We start from the raw sequence: 21,552 nt of genomic DNA, 5'->3' as shown, positions 1-21,552 counted from the left end.
ATATATATATATATATATATATATATATATATATATATATATATATATATATATATATATATATATATATATATATATATATATATTCAATCAGCCACACCTGGTCCGTCCAGTGTCCTGGAGCAGAACAAGGCATTTTCCTGAGCTGGTTAGTTCATTAAATATATCTTCCATCAGCCACACACTGTCCGCCTAATGTCCTGGAGCAGAGCAAGACATTGACCGCCTTTTTGACGGTATCTTGCTGAGGCAGAGTGATGGTTTCAAAAGTATTTTACAACATGAACCACTTGTTCTTATATGTTACCAATTGGATATTTTTTTTTATGCCACCATGGTCTAGTGGTTAGCGTGCCTAGCTACGAATCCAAGGCCCCGAGTTCGAATCCCGACCTGGGCAGTCAGCGTGCTGCTCACCCAGCTGTTCATCCCCCCTTTCTGGATGGTTGATAAATGTGTACCTGGGGAAATATGGGGAAGGTAAACTGTGGTAACCCGGATGTCACGCTGACCCTGTGTCCCGGGGTGATGGGTTCTTCCCCCCACAGGCTCAAGGGCCAATGCTACGGAGATGAGCACTGTGGCCACGCTCAGCTGTAGCGTATGCCCCCATCTTTACTCTTTTGGTAGGTCCCAGCCAATTGGTGGCGCAGGCAACTGTTTTATAGTGCTGCCATCTTGCTTGACTAAACCAGTCTCTCTCCCCCCCCCCGAGCTTCACTTGATCCTCTTTACAGAGTTTCGCTGGTGTCCGGGTTGATAGGCGATCATGAGGACAGCATGTGGGTAGTCTTCGGCCCTCCAAACACTCAAATGAACTAAAGAAAAGCTATATATTAAAAGGGACGAAAAACACTAAATATGGGAAGTGCCAGTAAAGGAGATATTTGAAATATATATCCTTTTTTTCAAAGAATCACTTCACATACATACATAAATGGAGCATCCACAACCTTTTCTGATACTTTCATTTGAAGCTGCTGTCATTTTTCTTTGTGAAATTTCAATCAGGACATGTCCAAAACCTGACATGATTTGGTTAGACCAGCATTTCCCAACATGGGGGAAATTTTATGATTCCAGGGGGGAAATTTAATCTGAAGGAAATATAAATTACTAGCAATCAGTCGGCGGAAACGGGGCGTCAGAGCTATTGACTGACTGATTTGTGTTATTAAGTAAATATTGTGTTCGGCTACTATTTATTTATTATATTATTTGTGTTATTAAGCAAGTATATTTCGTGTTTTGGCTACTTTTTTCCTCGTCCACATGAAGAGGGAAATCCGGGTGGTTGAAGTTGATGAAGGGGGAAACGGCAGAAAAAAGGTTGGGAACAACTGGGTTAGACTGTTAAGAGACTAGACAGAGTCGTGGTGTGGTGCTGACCCGTGGCCGGCTGGCTGCGGCTGGTCAGTCTCAGGACTGGCTCAAACAGCCAACCAGGTTACTTATGATGATGGAATATGATACAAGAATACTCCAACATGTGTTTGAAACTGATGTAGGGAATGTAGAGGTTTACATTCATTTAATTATTTTCATTAATAAAAAAATAGATTTAAATAGAAAAATCTGATAAAATAAAAACCATTTTTTTTTATTTAAAAAAAAATCGACAACCCTACTATATATTGATAAACATGAATGCTAGGTATGAATCTTGGACGATTTTTATTATCCTCTGCCAAAGGAAAATCGTAGAGATGAGCGTTTTTTTTTTTTTTTAATAACATCTCCACCCCTGTCTCATGCGTCTGTCTCATGCTTCTGCTGCAGTTGAAAAAAAATATATATATATTTCTACGAGTGGCCAACTTCAGGACGAAAAACGTACTCTGATCGCAAACAAACACAGAGTAGTAGATAACTTTACAATAAGGCTTTGCTTCATAGTAACTTGTAGCAGCTGGTAGTCCTTCGAGGATGTAGTAAATGGCGATAGTTACAAAAAATTGTTTACACTTGAATGAGGGAAATAATGCAGAATATAGGTGACCTATGGCGTGATACGTTGCATTTCCCCGAAACAAACAACGTGGCCATTCTCTCTTACACACACAGAGGCACACACACACACACACACACATATATATATATATATATATATCTATATATATATATATATATATATCTATATATATATATATATATATATATATATATACACACACACACACACACACACACACACACACACACACACACACACACACACGAGTTTTAGTGGGCGGAGCTACCCTTTCCCGCCAGATTCGAAGACGCTGTGACCCACCCAGGTCAATTATGATTGTATACGTTGTGTGAATGGATTATTAGAATAGGAGTGAATGATTGATGTTGTGTGAATGTGTTGGCTAGGGATTTGATGTGTGCGGGCTCTGTTCAGTTTGTAGTTGCAGATTCTCTGTCCTTTGGTCATGTTTCTCTGGGGGTACGGCTTCATCAGGTAGCTTCTCATGGCAAAGGCATCATCAGCTACTATGTGGTATGCAACTGGATCTGTGTCATCTGGAAGTGGCTCTGGATCAGGCAGGCCCATGGTTCTATTTTCCAACTTCTTGAAGAGCTGTGTATCTCTGAAGACACCACTGTCACTAGCACTGCCATTGGACCCACAGTCAATGAAGATGAATTTGTGACCAGCATCCACCAGAGCCAGCAGGATTATGGAGTGAAAGCCTTTGTAGTTGTAGTAGACAGAACCTTGGTTACGTGGGGACTTGATGGCAGTGTGCTTTCCATCTAAAGCACCTATACAGTTGTAGAACTGCCATCTGCCGCCAAATTCTTCTACTATCTTCTTCCAGTCTTCAGGGGTTTTGGGACATGGCATGACCTCCTCCATGTACTCTGCAATAATGGCCTCACATGTTTCTGGTACAATCTTCCCAATAGTGTTGTCTCCCCACCTCCAGTCATAAGCAAGGGATTGATAGGACTCTCCAGTGGCTAGGAACCTCAGAGTGATGCTTAGTCTCTCTGCAGCACTGATGGAAGCTCTCATGTTGGTGGTCTGTTTTTTTTAATTCTAGCTCGCACTCTGCCTTCAATTTCAGTGAACAGCTCTTCATCTACCCTCAAAAAGTTCTTGTAGCCAGGTGGGCCTGTTTCCAGCAAATCTGGCAGAAGATCCAAGTAGTGGCCCTTTTCTTTCTTCTTTAACCATCCCTTGACCCACTTCCTCTTCTTTTTCTCTGGGCCTGGAGATGGGGAGGTGCTGTATCTTCTGTGTCTGAGGATGAGTCATCTAGCAGGGCCGTTGCTGCCTTCAGATAGGTCTTTTCTGCAGCAAACCAAGAATTTGCTTTTGCTTCCTTGTGTGCCATAATGGATACTGATCTCTGTCTTCTGTCTTCTCTCCTCTGGATTTTTGGAGCAACTGAATGCTGGCCTGGACTGGGCTTGCTTTTATACGGTGCAGACAGACAGTTGCGACCTCCGGAATTCTGGAAAACTCGGGAAACTGATCGAAAACCGGTCCAAAACGAGTCTTTTGTTGTCGCTAGAGGTCGTGACAGGTCGGAAGAGATTGGTGACGGTCGGGAGTAGGTCGGACATAGGTCGGGAAAGGTCGGAAATAGATCGGGACCAGATCGTAACAGGTCGGAAACGGGTCTCGGATGGTCGTATGTACCTCGTAAGTAGGTCACAGATAACTCGTATATCGGTCTTGCCTGATCGTATGTGGGTCGCTCAAGTAGACCCGATTTTCTTACGCCTTGAACAGCTCGCAAACGGGCTCAGGCCCTGCATACTACATGTAGGTAAATACACACATATGTTTAAGCAGACTCCTTTGCCAAAATCTCTTAGTGGTCTCCGCCCAAACGCCGCTGATATGTGAGTAAATACAGAATATGGACACTAAGGATGGGGTACTAAGCCAATTTTCTCTCGCCTTCACTTGACACGGCATTCCTCGTGTAAACAACTCTACGGACTTACACTGCAGGTTTTCATAACAACCAAAACAATGAAATGGTGAAAAAGAAGAAAACAGGAGAGGAAAGAGGAGGAAGATAAGAAGAAGAATGATGATGAGGAAAACAAAATACAAGAGAAATATATATACAACTCGAAGCTTATCAATACAATAAAATGGTGAAAAAGAAGAAAACAGAGGAAGAAGGAGAAGAAGGAGGAAGACGAGAAAAGAGGAAGACAAGGAAGAAGAGGAGAAAGATGGGAAAACAAAATACAATAGAATATATATAACTCCCCAAACAATAGAGCAGCCATATATCATCAAAATCAAACAGAGAAAACCAAAAAAAAAAAAGCTTCGGTCATCTTCAGGTAAAAAAATAAAATAATGTGTATCTCCTCACCTGCTTGAAGATGGGGATGCCCTGGTCCTGGGCCTGGCAGATCTCCCCGATGAGGATGGCGTTGAAGAGGGACTGTGGGGAGGGAGGGAGAGAAGGGGAAGGAAGAGGAAAGAGATGAGTGGTGCGCTGTGAGATGCGGATGCTGTGTGTTTGTCTCAGTCCCTCAGTTTGTCTAATTCTGGTTTAAGTCCTGTTTGTCCGTCTACCTGTATCTGTCTGTTTGTCCGTCTGTAGTTTTGTCTATCTGTCTGCCTGTATGCCTTCCTGTTTTTATATTATTTTAGCTCAATTCCAGTCTGTTTGTCTCTGTTTTTTTATCTCATTGTCTGTCTGTCTCCTTGTTTCTGTATAATTTTGGCTCATTTTATATTATCTTCGCGCAATTTCTGTCTCTCTCTCTGCCAATATCTGTCTGTTTACTGTCTGTTCTATTATCTACCTGCCTGTCTGTCTCCCTGTTTCCATACACCATTTTTCTTACAGTAAAAGAAGAAACTGGAGAGAAAAAATATATATATAAAAAGAATAAAAAGCCCGCTAAGAGCTGCTCCTGTAGAAATTAATAAAACTGAATAGAACTGAGTGTGTGTCTGTCTTTTTGTCTGTTTATCGATCTCCCTCTTTTTGTATGTTTGTGTGTCTGTCTGTATGCCTGTGTCTGTCGGTCTGTCAATTTCCATGTCTATCTCCCTGTTTCTGGATGCTTGTCTACTTGGATGCCTGTGTCTGTCTGTCAACATTTATAAGTCTGTCTGTCTCCCTGTTTATATATGTTAGTCTTTCTACCTGTGTCTGTCTTTCTGTCTGTCTGTTTATCCGTCTCTCAACATATGTATCTCTGAGTAGCGGGCTTTTTTTCACATTTGTTATCTTTTTTATGCCCTTGAACTGACTCCTTTGCTGTAAAAAAAAAAAAAAAAATTCTCCTATCTAAGTGAAAATCGCTATGTACCAAAATGTTTACAGGATCACTAATTTGTAACCCTCCCCAATCTTCACTCTAACAAGTAGTAAAACGAAAACAACAAAGCTACGGTACACTAATACGAAAACAAATACCCAACAACGCCTCAGATATAATAATAATGCAACGGTAAGGTTCGTGTACACAGTTTACATACCTTATAGAGAACCTTCCAGTCCCTCACACCGAGCTGGCCCCGATGCAGACGTCCCACTGTGTACTGCAAGAGTGTGTGGTGAGGAAACAGGGGCAACGTGAGCATTGTTATTTTTTTATTATTAATTTTGGTATTAGTGTTAATGTTGTTGTTATCGCAGTTATGATTATTTTTGTTGTTACGAGCGGTGGTGATGGTTGTGCTTGATACACTGGGTGATTGACCGAATGAGCAACACTAAGAGGAGAATTTATGTAATGAGTGTGGAGTCGTATTTTAATTATTTTTTTATACATAGCCTACTGAATCTCCTCTTCCTTCTCCTCCTCCTCTTCTTACTTCTATAAATATCATTACTGCTACTACTACTACTACCACAACTATTTCTACTACTGCTACTACTACTACTATTACTACTACTACTACTACAACCACCAACACCACTAAACCACCACCAACACAACCACTAACCCAACCAATTTTACTCCCCTAACCCTCCTCCCTACCACCCGACCACCCTATTACCCCCACCTCCCCAACACCCATATCACTTACCGACACGTTGGAAACATGTCTGAGGCACGCTTGCAGCTGCTTGAGGGTGTCCATGTTGGCAGAGTCCACCCCCCAGCCCACGGCCGCGTACCGCCCCTCCAGCGCCCCCACCTCCACCAGGGGCCGCAGCAACACTCGCCTGGGGGAGGAGAGGAAGGGAAGGGGTGTTAAGGGAAGGGGGATGGTATGAGATGAGACGTTGAGAATGGGAAGCACTACCCAATTAACTAACTATTTTTCGGTCTTTTCATCCATCTAGTTACCCCATAATCTATTTTCATCTATCGTTCTCTACACCTCCATTCATTCATCCAGTAACATCACAATCTATTTTCTTCATTTTTCATACCTCCATTCATTCATCCATTTACCTCACGATCCATTTTCTTCATTTTTCATATCTCCATTCATTCATCCAGTAACATCACAATCTATTTTCTTCATTTTTCATACCTACATTCATTCATCCATTTACCTCACGATCCATTTTCTTCATTTTTCATACCTCCATTCATTCATCCAGTAGCTTCACAAACCATTTTTTTTCTTCACCCTCCCACACCTCCATTCATTCACCTAGTAACTTCACAATCCATTTTCTTCATCTTTAACACCTCCATTCATCCTTCTAGTAAGCTCACAATCCATTTTCTTCTTCATCTTTCACAACCTCACAATCCATTTCCTTAACTCTCCCATACCTCTATTATCCCAAAAAAGCCTTTCCAAACAGACTAGACCCATTTAGACAGCCTTAACCCCTCAAAAACCCTTCTCTTCACCCCTTCAACACCACCCTAGTCACTCTTCTCTATCTGAGGGTGTGTTAAATGGAGAATAAAAACTAAAAAGATAGTCTATCCAAAACGGTCTAAATTCCTTTAAAAAGCCTCAGGCCGAGTTGAACCCGCTGCAGGCGTCCCACTGTGTACTGCAAGACCGTGTGGGGTGAAGGATCAAGGGCTACGTGAGTAATGTTATTATCATTCTTATTGTTGCTGCTGCTGTCAACATCCTCCTTGTTCCACGTTTTTCTACTTGAGGGTTTAGCTAAGGGGGTAATGCAGAGGCAACACACATGTAGGACAAAAAACAGCCTCTTCAAACAGTCTAAACTCATTCCAAACACCTTCTCCTCACCTCTTCAACCCCCCACCCCCGCTTTCTCTACCTGAGGGTGTGTCTGGTCATTTAGAACTCAGTGAGAACTCAAAAAATGGCCACTTCAAACAGTCTAAACTTCTTCATGCAGCCACAAAACCCTCCTCTTCACCCCCTTCAGACCCCTCACAGCTCCCCTTCTGTACCTGAGGGTGTGGCGCGCCATGGGGCAGGCGGTGCGGGACAGCAGGGCGTACAGGCTGAGCCCCTCCTTGCTGGCCGAGGGCTTGCCGCTCTTGGAGGCCGCCGGGTGCTGCTCCTCCGAGAACACCTGAAGGGCGACGGCCGTGGCCTCGTCCAGCTGGGCCATGTCCTCCCTGGGGGGTGAGTGTGGGGGGTGTTGGAGAGTATGTAGGGGTGTGAGAGAAGGGGTGCTGGTGTTATAAAGGGTGTTTGGGGGTTGTTGTGGGGGGGGGGTTGAGGGGGAAGATTGTGTGTGTGGGAGGGACAAGGTGTATGGGGTCTGTGTGGGGGGATCTGGTTGAGGGCGTGGCCGTTGGAGGTGAAAAGGTTGAAGGGGATGGGGGTTGAGAGGAAGGTTGGGGGTTAAGAATATGAATGGTATGGTTGACCTATGCGATGACAGACTCTGATATACTGGTTGAAAAGACTGACTGACTTTATGGTTGAGAGCAGAACTGACGGACTGACTAACTGGTAGATTGGTTGACTATAAGACTGACTGGCAGGCTTAACGTTAATGACTGACTGACTAACTGACTTGTACATTGGATGACCATTAGACTAACTAGTTGGCTTAATGCTACTGACTGACTTACCGAGTAATTGACTGACTGGTAAATTAACTGACCTTTAGACAGATTAACATGGCACTACTGACTGACTAACTGAATGCTTGCCTGACTGACTGACATAATTGGTGGCTGACAACGCAGGAGGAGGCGTGTACACTCACATGACGTACACATGTATACCCAGGACAGGTGTTGCCTCCAGCAGGTGACCCGGCGCGGCTATCTCGGCTCCGTGTACGTCCAGAAACCTGTGGAAGATACGCAGGCGTTCTCTTTTTTTTTTTTTTTACAACAAAGGAGACAGCTCAAGGGCACAATAAAAAGGAAACAATAATAATAAAAAAAAGCCCGCTACTCGCTGCTCCTAAAAAGAATCAACACCTCCATTCATTCATTCATTCACTAACTTCACAATCAATTTTCCTCTTCATCTTTCACATCATTCATTCATACAGTAACCTCACAAACCATGCTCTTCATCTTTCACACCTTCATTCATCCTTCTAGTAACCTCACAATTCATCTTTACTCTTCCATACCTCTATTACTCAAAAACGTCTTTCCAAACAGACTAGACCCATTTAGACAGCAGTGACCCCTTCAAATACCCTTCTCCCACCTCAAGGACGTAACATCATTTCTCAGCAATGCCCAAAACCTCGTACACCCTACAATCTCCAACATCCATTTCCATCCTTTATACTCCCATCCTTTATACTCAGCCCCATCATTCATCCCCCATGCATCCCCCCTTGACTACCCCAATCACACCTAAACACCCAGTCATATCTACTTCAAACCGACACCCCAATTAGCACTTGCACTCACTACCAAACTCCCTCCAACACCACCCACTTATCCCCACCACCCATCCAGCCAACCAGCAATCCTCACCACCAAAATTTTCCCCACAACAGCCTGACCCCCTAATAAATACCATCACTACTGTATACCCATCACCCACCTCCAACACACAACAGTCCAAATCCCAATTCCCACCCACTCCATTCACCAATCCTATAGTCACCAAGTCCTCCCCACCACAGCCCTACTACCCCCTACTACCACCATCATCACTACCCCTCCCCTCCACCCACCCCACCCACTACCCACTCCATTCATTGATCCTAACCTTTAAAACTCTCATTATCACTGCCTAACGACACCATCTGCCACCAGCATCACCACCCTCTCACACGCAACACCCACACCACACCCACACTACCACCCCAAAGTCTTCCGCACACAAGCCTTACTACCACCAACCTCCACCATCACTGCCATTCCCCACCCAACCCAACACCCGCCTTTCACTAATCGCAACCTCCAAATCCTCCCTACAACCACCACCACCACCACCACCCCGACTCACCTGAGAAGTGCCCCCAACGCCCTGGTCATGGCCCGCAGGTGGGTGTTGACGAGGCCCCGCACGAACAGCTCCCTCTCCCCCTCGGTGGCACCCTCTGGCTCCCCGGGCAGCGACAGGGACAGCACGCGCCGGACACACAGCTCGTACTCTGCAGAGGCGGGGGGGGAGAGCAGGGAGGAGGTTAAATGGGGGTGAAGGAGCGGGGGGGGGGGGGAGAGAAGGGGGGGGAAGAAGAGTGGGGTGTAAGAGAGGGGGGTGAAGGGGGACCCAGTTCGTACTCTTTAAGGGGGAGGAGAGAGTGCAGGGAAGGAAAGTAACAGGGGAAGGGTGGTGAAGGAGAGAAGGGAAGGGAGTGTAGGGCAGGATATTACAGAGGTAGGGGGTGAAAGAGAGGGGGAGGAGGTCAAAAGGGGAATGAAGGAGAGGAGGGTGGAGGTAACAGGGGTGGGGTTGAAGGAGAGGAAAGAGAGGAGAAAGTGCAAGGGAGGGGGCTATTGGGATTGGAGTGAAGGAGAAGCAGGGGTGGAAAGAGTGCTGGGAGGAGAGTGTAGAGGTGGGGACGAAGGAGAAGTGGGAGGAGAGTGCTAGGGAGGAGAGTATAGAGGTGGGGACGAAGGAGAAGTGGGAGGAGAGTGCTAGGGAGGAGAGTATAGAGGTGGGGACGAAGGAGAAGTGGGAGGAGAGTGCTAGGGAGGAGGTTACAATGGGGAGGCTGAAGGAAAAAGGGGTTCGGGTGAAACATGGATGGGAGATCTAGGTGTTTGGGGAGGTAAAGGGTAATAGTTGAAGGGGACAAAGCGGGTAACGGGAGGGTGGGGAGAAGGAAAGAGGTAGAGAATGAGAAACAGGGAAAAATATGAGTGAGGAGATGAAAGACAGCAGACTAAGTAGTGGATGGAGGGACAGAAAGAGAAAAATGAAAATAAACACGTATTCGATAAATATACAAAGCTTAGAAGCGTAGAAACGTAATTCAGCTCTACGAACATACACATACACTATACAGGCATACACACATACGATACTTATATATACAAAACCACAATACAAACACACACACATGATCTACAAACCTACAGATACACACAATACTTACTGAAGTCCCCCATGGGAAGGATTCTGAGGTGGCAAGAGGAAGAGGAGGAGGTGAAGGAGGTGGTTGAGCTTGACGGTGACGTTGAGTTGTTGGTGGTGTTGTTAGTGGTGGTGGTGGTGCGTCTCCCTGCTACTCCACCTCCACCATCACCACCACCACCAGCCTGTAGGAAGTGGAGAAAAGTGGTTTGGATAACTGAAACACACACACACACACACACACACACACACACACACACACTAATAATAATCAAGCAATAGGGGCATACACTGGGAAGGGGACGCACATTGCCTAGCCCACCTTATGACGTCAGCCCCGGGGGTCCCTCATATTAAGTTTCCATGCAGGCCCCAACCCACGCCTAAGTACCTCAAGGCAGGATCTATCGACTTGCTCAGTTCACGAACTTTGCGGACGTCCCCTTGGCCTCCTCCACTCGAGGTGTGCCATATACCCGTATAGCCGGAGTTCGGGTTCACGGACTATGCAGGTAATAGACCTCGAATCAGTCGTGGAGTAATCGCAGGTTTGATACAAAGTCCTTCCAGCGATATCCCATGATTCTGCATAGCCACTGAACTCCGAAGGCACCGAAATAGAAGTAAGGTAAAGAAAAGGGGAGAAGAAAAGAAGGGAAAGAAGACAGGAACAGAGATGAGATAGAGTATAATTCATAGAGGTGACGTATAAAAAAGATGAAAAGTAAGCAGGGACAACAGTAATTAAGTTAGCGTAGAATGGGGAAGGAAAAAGGAGAGATGGCAGGAATATTGGTAAGGTATGATACAAAGAGGAGGAAAAATGAGGAGGCAGGAATAAATCTAATAAAGGGTATTTATATTTACATCTATATCTATCTATCTATCTATTTATCTATCTATCTATATCTATATCTATATTTATATCTATATCTATATCTAGAGAGAGAGAGAGAGAGAGAGAGAGAGAGAGAGAGAGAGAGAGACACGTACGGGTCACGTCTAATTACCATCGGCGTCACGCACGCTACCTTTAAAGGTATCACACTGGAAGTTTTCCTGCAAACATTGTGGCTATGGCGAGAGAGAGAGAGAGAGAGAGAGAGAGAGAGAGAGAGAGACGAAGAAACGCTCTGAGCAGGCTAAGGGAGAAAATGCTATTGCTAACCAAAACTAAAATAAGCAAACAAGGAAACTTAAAGACGGGAAATAACACAATTTAACAACGAATAAAAAAACGCAGCCTCGGCCTTTTCACGGCAGCCATTTCCCAGGCTGTCGCTCCTTGTCCGTCTGTTGTTCTCTCCTGCTCCTTGTCCTGACCACTGATACTTCTTCATTTTTATTTGTCTTTCATATGGCATCTACTTTTATCTGTTATCTTATCAATTTTCAGTTTTTCTTATCAATTATATAAAGGTTTGTCTGTTCTTCTGATACCTAGCCGACCAAGTCGGTCTGTCGACGAGGATTGGCGTCTCTCTCTCTCTCTCTCTCTCTCTCTCTCTCTCTCTCTATATATATATATATATATATATATATATATATATATATATATATATATATATATATATATATATATATATATATATATATATATATATATATATATATATATATATATATATATATATATATATATATATATATATATATATATATATATATATATATATATATATATATATATATATATATATTTATTTATTTATTTATTTATTTATATTTTACGTTGTTGCCTATTGCGCCGGTAGGCATCTTCCCGGTGGGGCCTGATGGTCGGCCCAAGGCGTCTTTCCAGGTGGGGCCTGATGGTCGGCCCAAGGCTTCTTTCCAGGTGGGGCCTGATGGTCGGCCCAGCCCGTTCTGGCGCAGGCGAGTGTTTATAGTGGCGCCCTCTTGCAGTGGCTCATGCTGCCCCCCGGAACTCGTACTTGATTCGTACTTGATTATATATATATATATATATATATATATATATATATATATAGATATATATATATATATATATATATATATATATATATATATATAGGTGGCGTGCACGAGAGTAACTGTTCACCATCGCAACGGGGTTACTTTCCTGTTTGCTAGCGGGCCAATAAAACAACATGTCGGCGGCTCGGAGGCGAAGGTGGAGATGGCTTCTTCTTCTTCTTCTCGAGTGTTTAGAGGTTACTCTACCTATTATTACCGACTACTGGAGGATGCAGCCAGAAGAAGAAGAAGAAGAAGAAGCGCGGTTTGTTTTGTTGGCCCTCCGAGCTCGGGCCAAGTTTGAACTTGTCGAGTTGTGCATGCCACCTGAGGCCCCTTTCACACGAGCGGCACATGCCGGCGTGGCACCCGCATGACCTTTCACCCGAACGGTTTCTGCCGCTCCGGCGAGCGGCAGCCGCATGGCACCTGGACATTTACGGTCAAGTGCGGTGTCTGCCGCATCCGCTTCGGTATCTCCTTCAGTCATATTTGTAATCTTCTCTTGAGGGATCCCACAAACAAGGCCGTCTTTCAATCTCGGAGATCAGCAGCTCTGTGTCATGATAATTTTTAATTAGCCATAACCCTGAAATTTAAATGCAGATGTTTGTTGTACAGAGGTATACAGTATTAATATGTAAGACACTTACATTTTCAATATACATTAATTGAAAGTTCATAAGATGGAAAATATAGTGCATACCAGATTTTCCAATGATGCAGACAACTTGGTCGCGTGCCCTTCCCCCCAGTGTTGACAGACAACTATCCCTCGCCGCACGCGGCAAACGCCGGATGTGTGAACGCGCCCATAGCAACACATGACCACCGAAACCGTTGTGTGGCATCTGCCTCTGCAACCTTGCTGGCAGTCCGGCAGGGTGCGGCTGCTGAAGCGGCAGTCCAGCCGCTCCAGCTTCGTGTGAACGCACCCATAAGAGTCAATGTAAAGCTAAACCGTCCGGCACGCGCCGGAGCGGCAGAACCGCTCGTGTGAAAGGGGCCATAAGGCACAGGAGAATAGGAGGAGAAGGCGGCAAGTAGTACTAAGGTAAAGAAGCAAAGGGTAAGGAGGTATATCGACTAACCTGTGGTGGGGTGTGTTTGTTGTTGTTGTAGGGTGAAGGGACTCCTACAGCTCCTCCACACAGCTCTCGCAGCACCTCAAACAGACGCTGATCCTGCCGACCCCCGACCAACATGCACCTGTGGACCCCGTTTAAGACTTTGCTGATGTGGACAAATCAAAATTGTTTACGATCGGTGATACTTTGCCAATGAGAAAAAATGGCACAAAACTTCAAATCAAAATTGTTTACGATCGGTGATACTTTGCCAATGAGAAAAAATGGCACAAAACTTAAGTGTAAACAAGTAAATTCAGACTGCACCAATTTTTTCTTCACTATCTTCACTAACGTTGCAGTGCGAGAATAGAATAAGCTCCCACTTTCAGTGGTCCAGTGCAACACGATTGACTCCTTTAAAAACAAGCTCGACCGACACTTCCTTCAACTTAATATTTGCTAAAGTAGAAATGCAAAGTTTTAGAGCCATCTGATTAATAGAAAATCACATAGGTTTGAGGACAGACCACCTAGTCTGAATCAAAGGGTCTGTGTGGTCTGAATTTCTATGTAAACCTCCTTTACCTCCCTCGAATGCCTCTTCCTATCTATCTCTCTGTCCCATCCTCCTCCTTTTCCTTCTCTTCCTGCTCCTCCTCCTCCTCCCCCTCCTCCTCCTCCTTCTGCTCTATCATGTCCTCTCCCTTTTTCTTCTCTTCAACCTCTCACTACCCTATCTTTCCTTGCTAATTTCCCTTTCTCATCCTTCCAACCTTCTTCTCCTCCTCCTCCTCCTCCTCACCTTGGCCGCTGCTCCCGAAAGAGGCACCGTAGCACCCAAAAGTCCGGGGCCGCCTCCACCTTGTCCTCCACCACGTACACCTGCGGAGGAGTGGAGGAGTGTAGGTTAAGTGGAGGTGGTGGAGGTGGTGGTGATGATGGGGTGGAAGAGAGATGGAGGTGTGATGGAAATGTGGTAGTGAAAAGAAGGAAGGAGATAAGAAGGTATGGTGGAGGAGGTGGTACAGGTAAGGTGGTTGAAGGGTATGGTATGGGGACTTTATGGTGGTGATGGGGTGGAAGAGAGGTGGAGGTGTGATGGAGCTGTGGAAGAGGAAGGAGATAAATGGTATGGTGGAGGAGGTTGTGGAGGCGACGGTGAGGCTAGTGTTGGTATTGTGGATGTGGGTGGACGGGGGGTGATGGGTACGGTATGGGGAGGGTACGTGTATGGTGGTGATGTGGTGGATTTACGGTGGAATTCTGGTGCTGTAGTGGAGCGGTGGTGATCAGGGTTGGGAAAAATCTTGATTTTTTTAAGAAAAAAAAATCGATTTATTTGATTTAAATCGGATTTTTTTATTTAAATCCATTTTTTTGGTTATTTAAATGATTTTTATTTACATTAATCCTTGTTTGTTTCCACTGACTATTTGTTTCAGTCTTATGAGGTCATTTTATTATAGTAAATGTGTCCAATGTTAAAGAAACAAAAGTTTAATATACATTATATACCTAACCTAGATGAGTTTTTCACATAAAAATCATAAATGTTATTATTATTATTATTTTTTTTTAACGTCGAAGCCTGTAGCACTGCAGCCTGTATCTTGAGGGACCTGGTAGTCGGCCCGAGCCTGTACTGGTGCAGGCAATTGTTTATAGTGGTGCCATCTTTTCTTGATAGGACTAATAGTCTATTTTTCTATGCTTTTGAATATTTATTTTGTAAGAGATGGCAATGATTCACTGGTGCCTGACTTGCTACAGGACCAGTACATGATAACTACATTGTAAGTAGACTTGATACTTTTCCTCTACAAGTGCTTCACATGTTCTTCCTTTTTTCTTATATATATATATATATATATATATATATATATATATATATATATATATATATATATATATATATATATATATATATATATATATATATATATACATATATATATATATAAATCATTAGATATTTTACTCCTGATATAACACCCTAATTAATTTTAAAAACAGTATATTTAATTTTGATTTAAATCATGATTTTTTTACTCTGATTTAAATCGATTTAAATCACTTGATTTAAATCATTTGATTTAAATCAAAACAACCCGGGTGGTGAAGGAAGTGGTATAGGGGTTACTGGAGGCGTGGAGTGTGGATGTGCTGGGGCAAAAAGTGATGGCGATAATGATGATGGTGGTGATGATGAAAACAACAACAACAACAAAAAAAATTACTACTATTACTACTACTACTATTACCTACTATAATTTTATACTACTACTACTTCTACTACTACTACTACTACTACCATTAATATTACCATTATAGACGCAACCACCACCACCACCACCACAACAACAACAACAACAACAACAGCAGCAGCAACCAGGACCCACCCCACAGACCCACCCCACACGCTTTTACAGTAAAAACACAAACAAACAAACAAACAAACCCCTTCCCCAACTTCACTACCCCCCCCCCCCTCACACACACACACCTGCCCACGCACCTGTTCAGTAGTGACGTCGTAGAAGGCAGCCCCCAACTTGCCCCGCGTCCAGGAGAGGCTCATCAGCACCTGGAACACACCTGGACCATTAATAAACCTTTACACTAATCTATATCTAACATTGTTTTACTCTTGTATCACCTAACTCTCCTTGGGTTAATTTGTGTTTGTTCCTTTCTTTGTTCGTAATTCATGAGATGCAAAAGGTTGAAAGAAGTTAAATAAAAGTATGGAGTATTTGAAGATGTAAAAAAAAACAAGAAAAAAAATGCTATGCTGGTTATATCTATTTTTTAGCTAACATAATCTCTCTCTCTCTCTCTCCAGCTCAAATCTCGAAATCGTACAGTGTGCCAAGGTTCTAGGTATCAAAATCGCGTCAAACCTCAAATTATCACAGCAGTGCACTGCCGCAGTTATCAAAGCGAACAGAATGCTGGGTTTCATGAAGAGAAAACTTCTCATTCAAGAATAAAGATGTAATATTTCCACTGTACAATAGTTTGGTAAAGTAAAAAAACATCATTTAGAATATGCGGTACAGTTTGGTCTCCCCACCACGAAAAGGACGTTGCAAAATTAGGTGTGCAACGTAGGACAACAAAGATGATCTTTTTGCGCAACAAGCCTTATGACTAAAGGCTCTCATCAGTCATCACTTAAGCTGTTCTCTCTTAAGAAACGTCGCCTCCGAGGAAAACTGATCGAATGTTTTAAAATACTCAATGGTTTCACGAATGTGGACAAATCCAAATTGTTTTTGATCGATGACACGTTCCGAACGAGAAATAGCGGTACAAAACTTGAATGCATACAAATAAATTCACTCTACACCAAATTTTTCTTCACCAACGTTGTAACGCGAGAATGGAATAAACGCCCACCTCTAGTGGTCCAGTGCAATACGATTAATTCATTTAAAGCTATGCTCGACCGTCACTTCCATCAACTTGATACTCATAAACTCGAAATGCAAAGTCCTGGTGACATCAAATTTAATAGGATTCCACTTAGGTTTAAGGACAGACCACCTAGTCTGGACTGTAGGGTCTGTGTGGTCTGAATATCTATGTAAATTTACATACCTATCCCTTTCCCCCTTTCTCCTCCCCCCTCACCTGAGATGGCTCTTCGTCCATTGACAGGTGACCTTGAGCGGCCAGATCATCGGAGAGGTCGAGTGGTGGTGGTTGTGGTGGTAGCGAAGGGCGGGGTGGTGGTGCAGGGGTTGTAGAGGAGGAGGATGTGGAGGCTGATGGTGGAGCCATGGGTCGTTTCCTTCCTCCACCCATTCCACTATGACGGGAGGAATTATTATCACCATCACTATCATTATCATCATCAGTTATTGTCATTTATATACTTCATTACTATTTCTTCATTTACTTACCTGTTTAAAATGTGTGTGGAGCCAGGTGGAGGGGCCAAGACAGAGCTATCCATCGTGGAGGCGGAGGAGTGGAGGAGGGTGGGGAAGAAGGAAGAGGAGGAGGAGTGTGGTACTTTGGGTGGAGGAGGAGGTGGGGGAGGCATGAGAGGTGAGGAGGAGGAGATGTTGGGGTGGGGAGGGGGAGGATGTGGAGTTTGGTAGGGCGTGGAGTTGGTGGAGGAGGAAGAGAAGATACTGGAGGGGTGACGGCGAGGAGGAGGCATGCGTGGAGTGGTGGTGGAGGAAGAGGAGAGGTGGGGAGGACGGGGAGGAATGAGGGGAGTGGATGTGGAGAAGGAGGAGGACCTGCAGAAAGAAGAAAAAATATTATCATTACTATTATTATTATTATTATTAGTTAGTGAAGATAACACACACACACACACACACACACACACACACACAAACAAACACTCCTTCCACTTCAGCCTTTTTTCCCTTTCCCCACTTTTCTCCTCCTCCTCCTCCTCATCATCATCATCATCATCATCATCCTTCATATAAACCCCACTCATTCCCTCCCTCTCCCCCTGTCACCCTCTCCCCCTTCCCCTCTCCCCCCACTCACCTCCCAGTCCGGCTGACCCAGTGGGCTGAAGAGAGGGCTGACTCAGGGACGGTGGTCAGCAGGTGCCTCAGCCTCTCATCCACGCCCACACCCATCACACCCACGCTGCTGCTGGTGTTGAGCGTGGTGATGGTGGGCGTGGGACGGGGGCCACCACCACCACCCCCACCACTGCTGCCGTTGCTGCTGAAGAGGGCGTTGTAGTGGTGTTGTGGGTAGTACTGCTGGTGGTGCGTGGGGGTGGTGGTGTTGCTGGTGGAGGGATGGGTGGTGGTGGTGGTGGTGGTTTTGGTGTTATTGTTGGGGTATTGGTTCATCGTGGAGTAGTTATTGTGTTTGTTGCTCTGAAAGTAATAATAATAATGATGATAGCTTTGAAAGTAGTAGTAGTAGTAGTAGTAGTAGTAGTAGTAGTAGTAGTAGTCAAGTAGTAGTAGTAGTAGTAGTAGTAGTAGTAGTAGTAGTAGTAGTAGTAGTAGTAGTAGTAGTAGTAGTAGTAGTAGTAATAATAATAATAATAATAATAATAATAATAATAATAATAATAATAATAATAATAATAATAATAATAATAATAATAATGATACCACTGTGAACAATTTGTTGGTATTTCTGTGTCAGGGAATTATTTATGAAGAGTCTTAATAATCACCTCAATTCTCCGGACTCTATTCCCAGAAGATTTTGTGTCGCCTTTGAAAATTTGAGAAAAAAAAACAAAAACAAAAATATTGTCACCACCAACAATGATAAAGAAGCGCAAGATGAATTTTCAACAAGAGTGACGATGTAAACAAAATAAACAGCATTTTAAATGACACCACAACATAATGAAAATCTTAGGTCATCACCCCTAAAGAGATCAACCTTTAAATATAATAGGAAGGTGAGAGAATTGCTATGTAATGTGCCTAATAGTGATGTAAATAGTTTCGTTCACATATAACCAAAATTGCCATACATATGTGGGGTTACCAAAAACTCACAAAGAAAATATGCCTCCGTCCCATCGTCTCTCTGCGTGGCACTTTCACATACTAACTTTCAAAATATATGTGGCAAATATTATTGGATATAATCTCTTTCACAGGGCTCTGGGTATCATGATAAACTTACAATGGATATTTCACTGACTCATCATCATCAAGGCCACGGTCTCATAGACTTGCTGTGTTAGAAGATTCGGGTTGAAAAGTATGTAACCTCTGGCGCGTCATAGGTCTGGTAATACTCCACAATGACATCCAACTAACTTTAGTGGTTAACACTCTTTTTTTTATATTATATTTATCCAAGGGGTAATAAATCAATCCAAGGGGGAATATATCCTGTGGGGAATTTGTAATGAAGGGAAATGTCCGGCGGGGAAATCACTCAGGAGGAAAAATGTGGAAAATGTCCTACGCTCAACATGATCACGAGGACACAACCTTTTCATTAAGTTCCAGAAGGCCATGCAGATTCAGGACCCACAAGAGAGGAAAGTGAGATGCAAAGGTCATTAGGGTCATATTCCTAGACATTTCCGAGTCCAAGTAGCCTACATCCATTGGACAAGGCTCTCGTGGAGGTTTTGTGCATTTCCAGGGAGTAGTTTTATGACCCTCGTGGCAATTAAATCATTCTTCTGCACTAAGAACGCTAAAAAAAACTCATTACAACTCCTTTTCGGCCTTTGGAAATAGCTGATATGAGGGAATATTGACCATAAATACGTGAAATAGCCTACCAGAGAGTGTATGTAGTAGTCTGTAATCATTTTCAGGTCAAGGAGAAATAGCCTAACAAAGTGTGTAGCCTACTCTCCAGATTTTCTTAACGTCGAATTACTATTTATTAACACTTATTAGGCTACCTCTACTCTTTAATTCCGTTTTGGGGATGAAGCTAGATAGTTAGAAGTGTTGGATTTTCACACAGTTAAAGTCGACATATTACAAGTGATATAATAAAAATCAACAAAACCAAATAATAACGCCTTAAGAAATGGGTAAAAAAAGAAAAGACAAATCAGACACATTACTTTATAGCCATTATGTCAACGAAGTGAAATAGCCTAGTTAAAAGTATTATATGTAACCCTTGTGCCGATACCTTTACGAGTATTAATCGACATGACAGTTTGGAGATGAAAAAAAGAGATGAGAGAGATGGTGAAAATGAGATGAGAGATGAGAAATGGTGAAAATGAGATGAGAGATAAGATGAGAGATGGTGAAAATAAGATGAGAGATGAGATGAGAGATGGTGAAAATGAAATGAGAAAGATGGTGAAAATGAAATGAGAAAGATGGTGAAAATGAAATGAGAAAGATGGTGAAAATGAAATGAGAGATGGTGAAAATGAAATGAGAGAGATGGTGAAAATGAAATGAGAGAGATGGTGAAAATGAAATGAGAGAGATGGTGAAAATGAAATGAGAAAGATGGTGAAAATGAAATGAGAAAGATGGTGAAAATGAAATGAGAAAGATGGTGAAAATGAAATGAGAAAGATGGTGAAAATGAAATGAGAAAGATGGTGAAAATGAAATGAGAGAGATGGTGAAAATGAAATGAGAGAGATGGTGAAAATGAAATGAGAGAGATGGTGAAAATGAAATGAGAGATAAGAAAGAAACGAGATGAGAGAGATGCCAAGGAGATATTAGGTGAGAGAGAGGAGATGGCGAAGAAAAATAAAGAGAGAGATGAGGTAGATAAGATGATAAATTACATAATACGAGAGTAGGAATGAGAGAGATAAGAGTGAGAGATAAAAGTGAGAAATGGGGGATAAGATGATAAATTACATAGTACGAGAGATGAAAATGTGAGAGATAAGATGAGAGATTAGGTAATACGAGAGTTGAAATGAGATAGACAAGATTACAGATGAGATATATCAACAATAGGAAGTGCTTACCAGAAAATGCAATCTTAAGCATCAATATACAAACATCTTTAAATATCAATAAGTGTAACAGCTCACCTCAAAGTGTAGACTGTAGCCCTAGTGTCAATACCTTCAGAAATCTATGACAAAGGGAGAAGCACAAATCAGAGGAAAACGCATGTACACCTCCCTCTATCGCTTCTGTACGATCACTGAGGTAATTTCAGGTAAACAATCACTGAGGGAAGCGCAAACAACCAATAATTTTCTGATATTGTGAACCAGAAACCAAAAGACAACTCAAATTATTATGTTGATGTCTGTGTTTGTATCATAAGACCCAATTTTCAGTTCACAGCGACACAAAGAGCTTTCAGTCACACGCCAGTACCAAACGTCTGTACTTAAAAAAATATAAATAACGTGAATTCCAGATCGAGTTGTGCATCCATTCAATAGAAATCACGGGACACATAGCTATTACCAATAACAGGAATAAAAACAACCTTATCAAAACAGAAAACATTAGGTACAAAAAAGAAATAGTAAACAAAAACCAACAGAAAACAGAATCAGAACAAAAACAGGAACAGAAACAACCTTAACAAATTTAAACAGAAACAGAAAACACAAACAGAAACAGAAAGCAAAAACAGAAACACACACAAAAAAATAACAAAACAAAAAGAGAGGAAAAAAACAGAAACAACATATTCATAAACAGAAACAAAACAAACAGAAACAGAAAC

The 21,552-nt window shown here is 42.9% G+C and overlaps 1 protein-coding gene across 1 annotated transcript; it reads right to left on the bottom strand.

Moving 5' to 3' along the window:
• Positions 1 to 355: 355 nt before the first annotated feature.
• On the bottom strand, positions 356 to 21,190 carry LOC126998310 (uncharacterized). Its single transcript, XM_050859797.1, has 17 exons — positions 20,900 to 21,190; positions 17,929 to 18,272; positions 17,322 to 17,666; positions 17,050 to 17,227; positions 15,932 to 16,000; positions 14,219 to 14,298; positions 13,438 to 13,555; positions 10,392 to 10,554; positions 9,296 to 9,443; positions 8,085 to 8,171; positions 7,315 to 7,485; positions 6,008 to 6,146; positions 5,453 to 5,515; positions 4,332 to 4,403; positions 3,182 to 3,317; positions 2,559 to 2,853; positions 356 to 461 (listed from the first exon to the last, which is right to left on the bottom strand). Exons 2-17 carry the CDS (start codon positions 18,243 to 18,245, stop codon positions 356 to 358), a joined length of 2,487 nt encoding a protein of 828 aa, XP_050715754.1. The 5' UTR covers positions 18,246 to 18,272; positions 20,900 to 21,190.
• Between the last annotated feature and the right edge of the window lie 362 nt (positions 21,191 to 21,552).

Source organism: Eriocheir sinensis, chromosome 14, assembly GCF_024679095.1.
Source record: "Eriocheir sinensis breed Jianghai 21 chromosome 14, ASM2467909v1, whole genome shotgun sequence".
Lineage (NCBI taxonomy): Eukaryota > Metazoa > Arthropoda > Malacostraca > Decapoda > Varunidae > Eriocheir > Eriocheir sinensis.
This window is presented reverse-complemented; position numbering and strand designations above follow the sequence as displayed.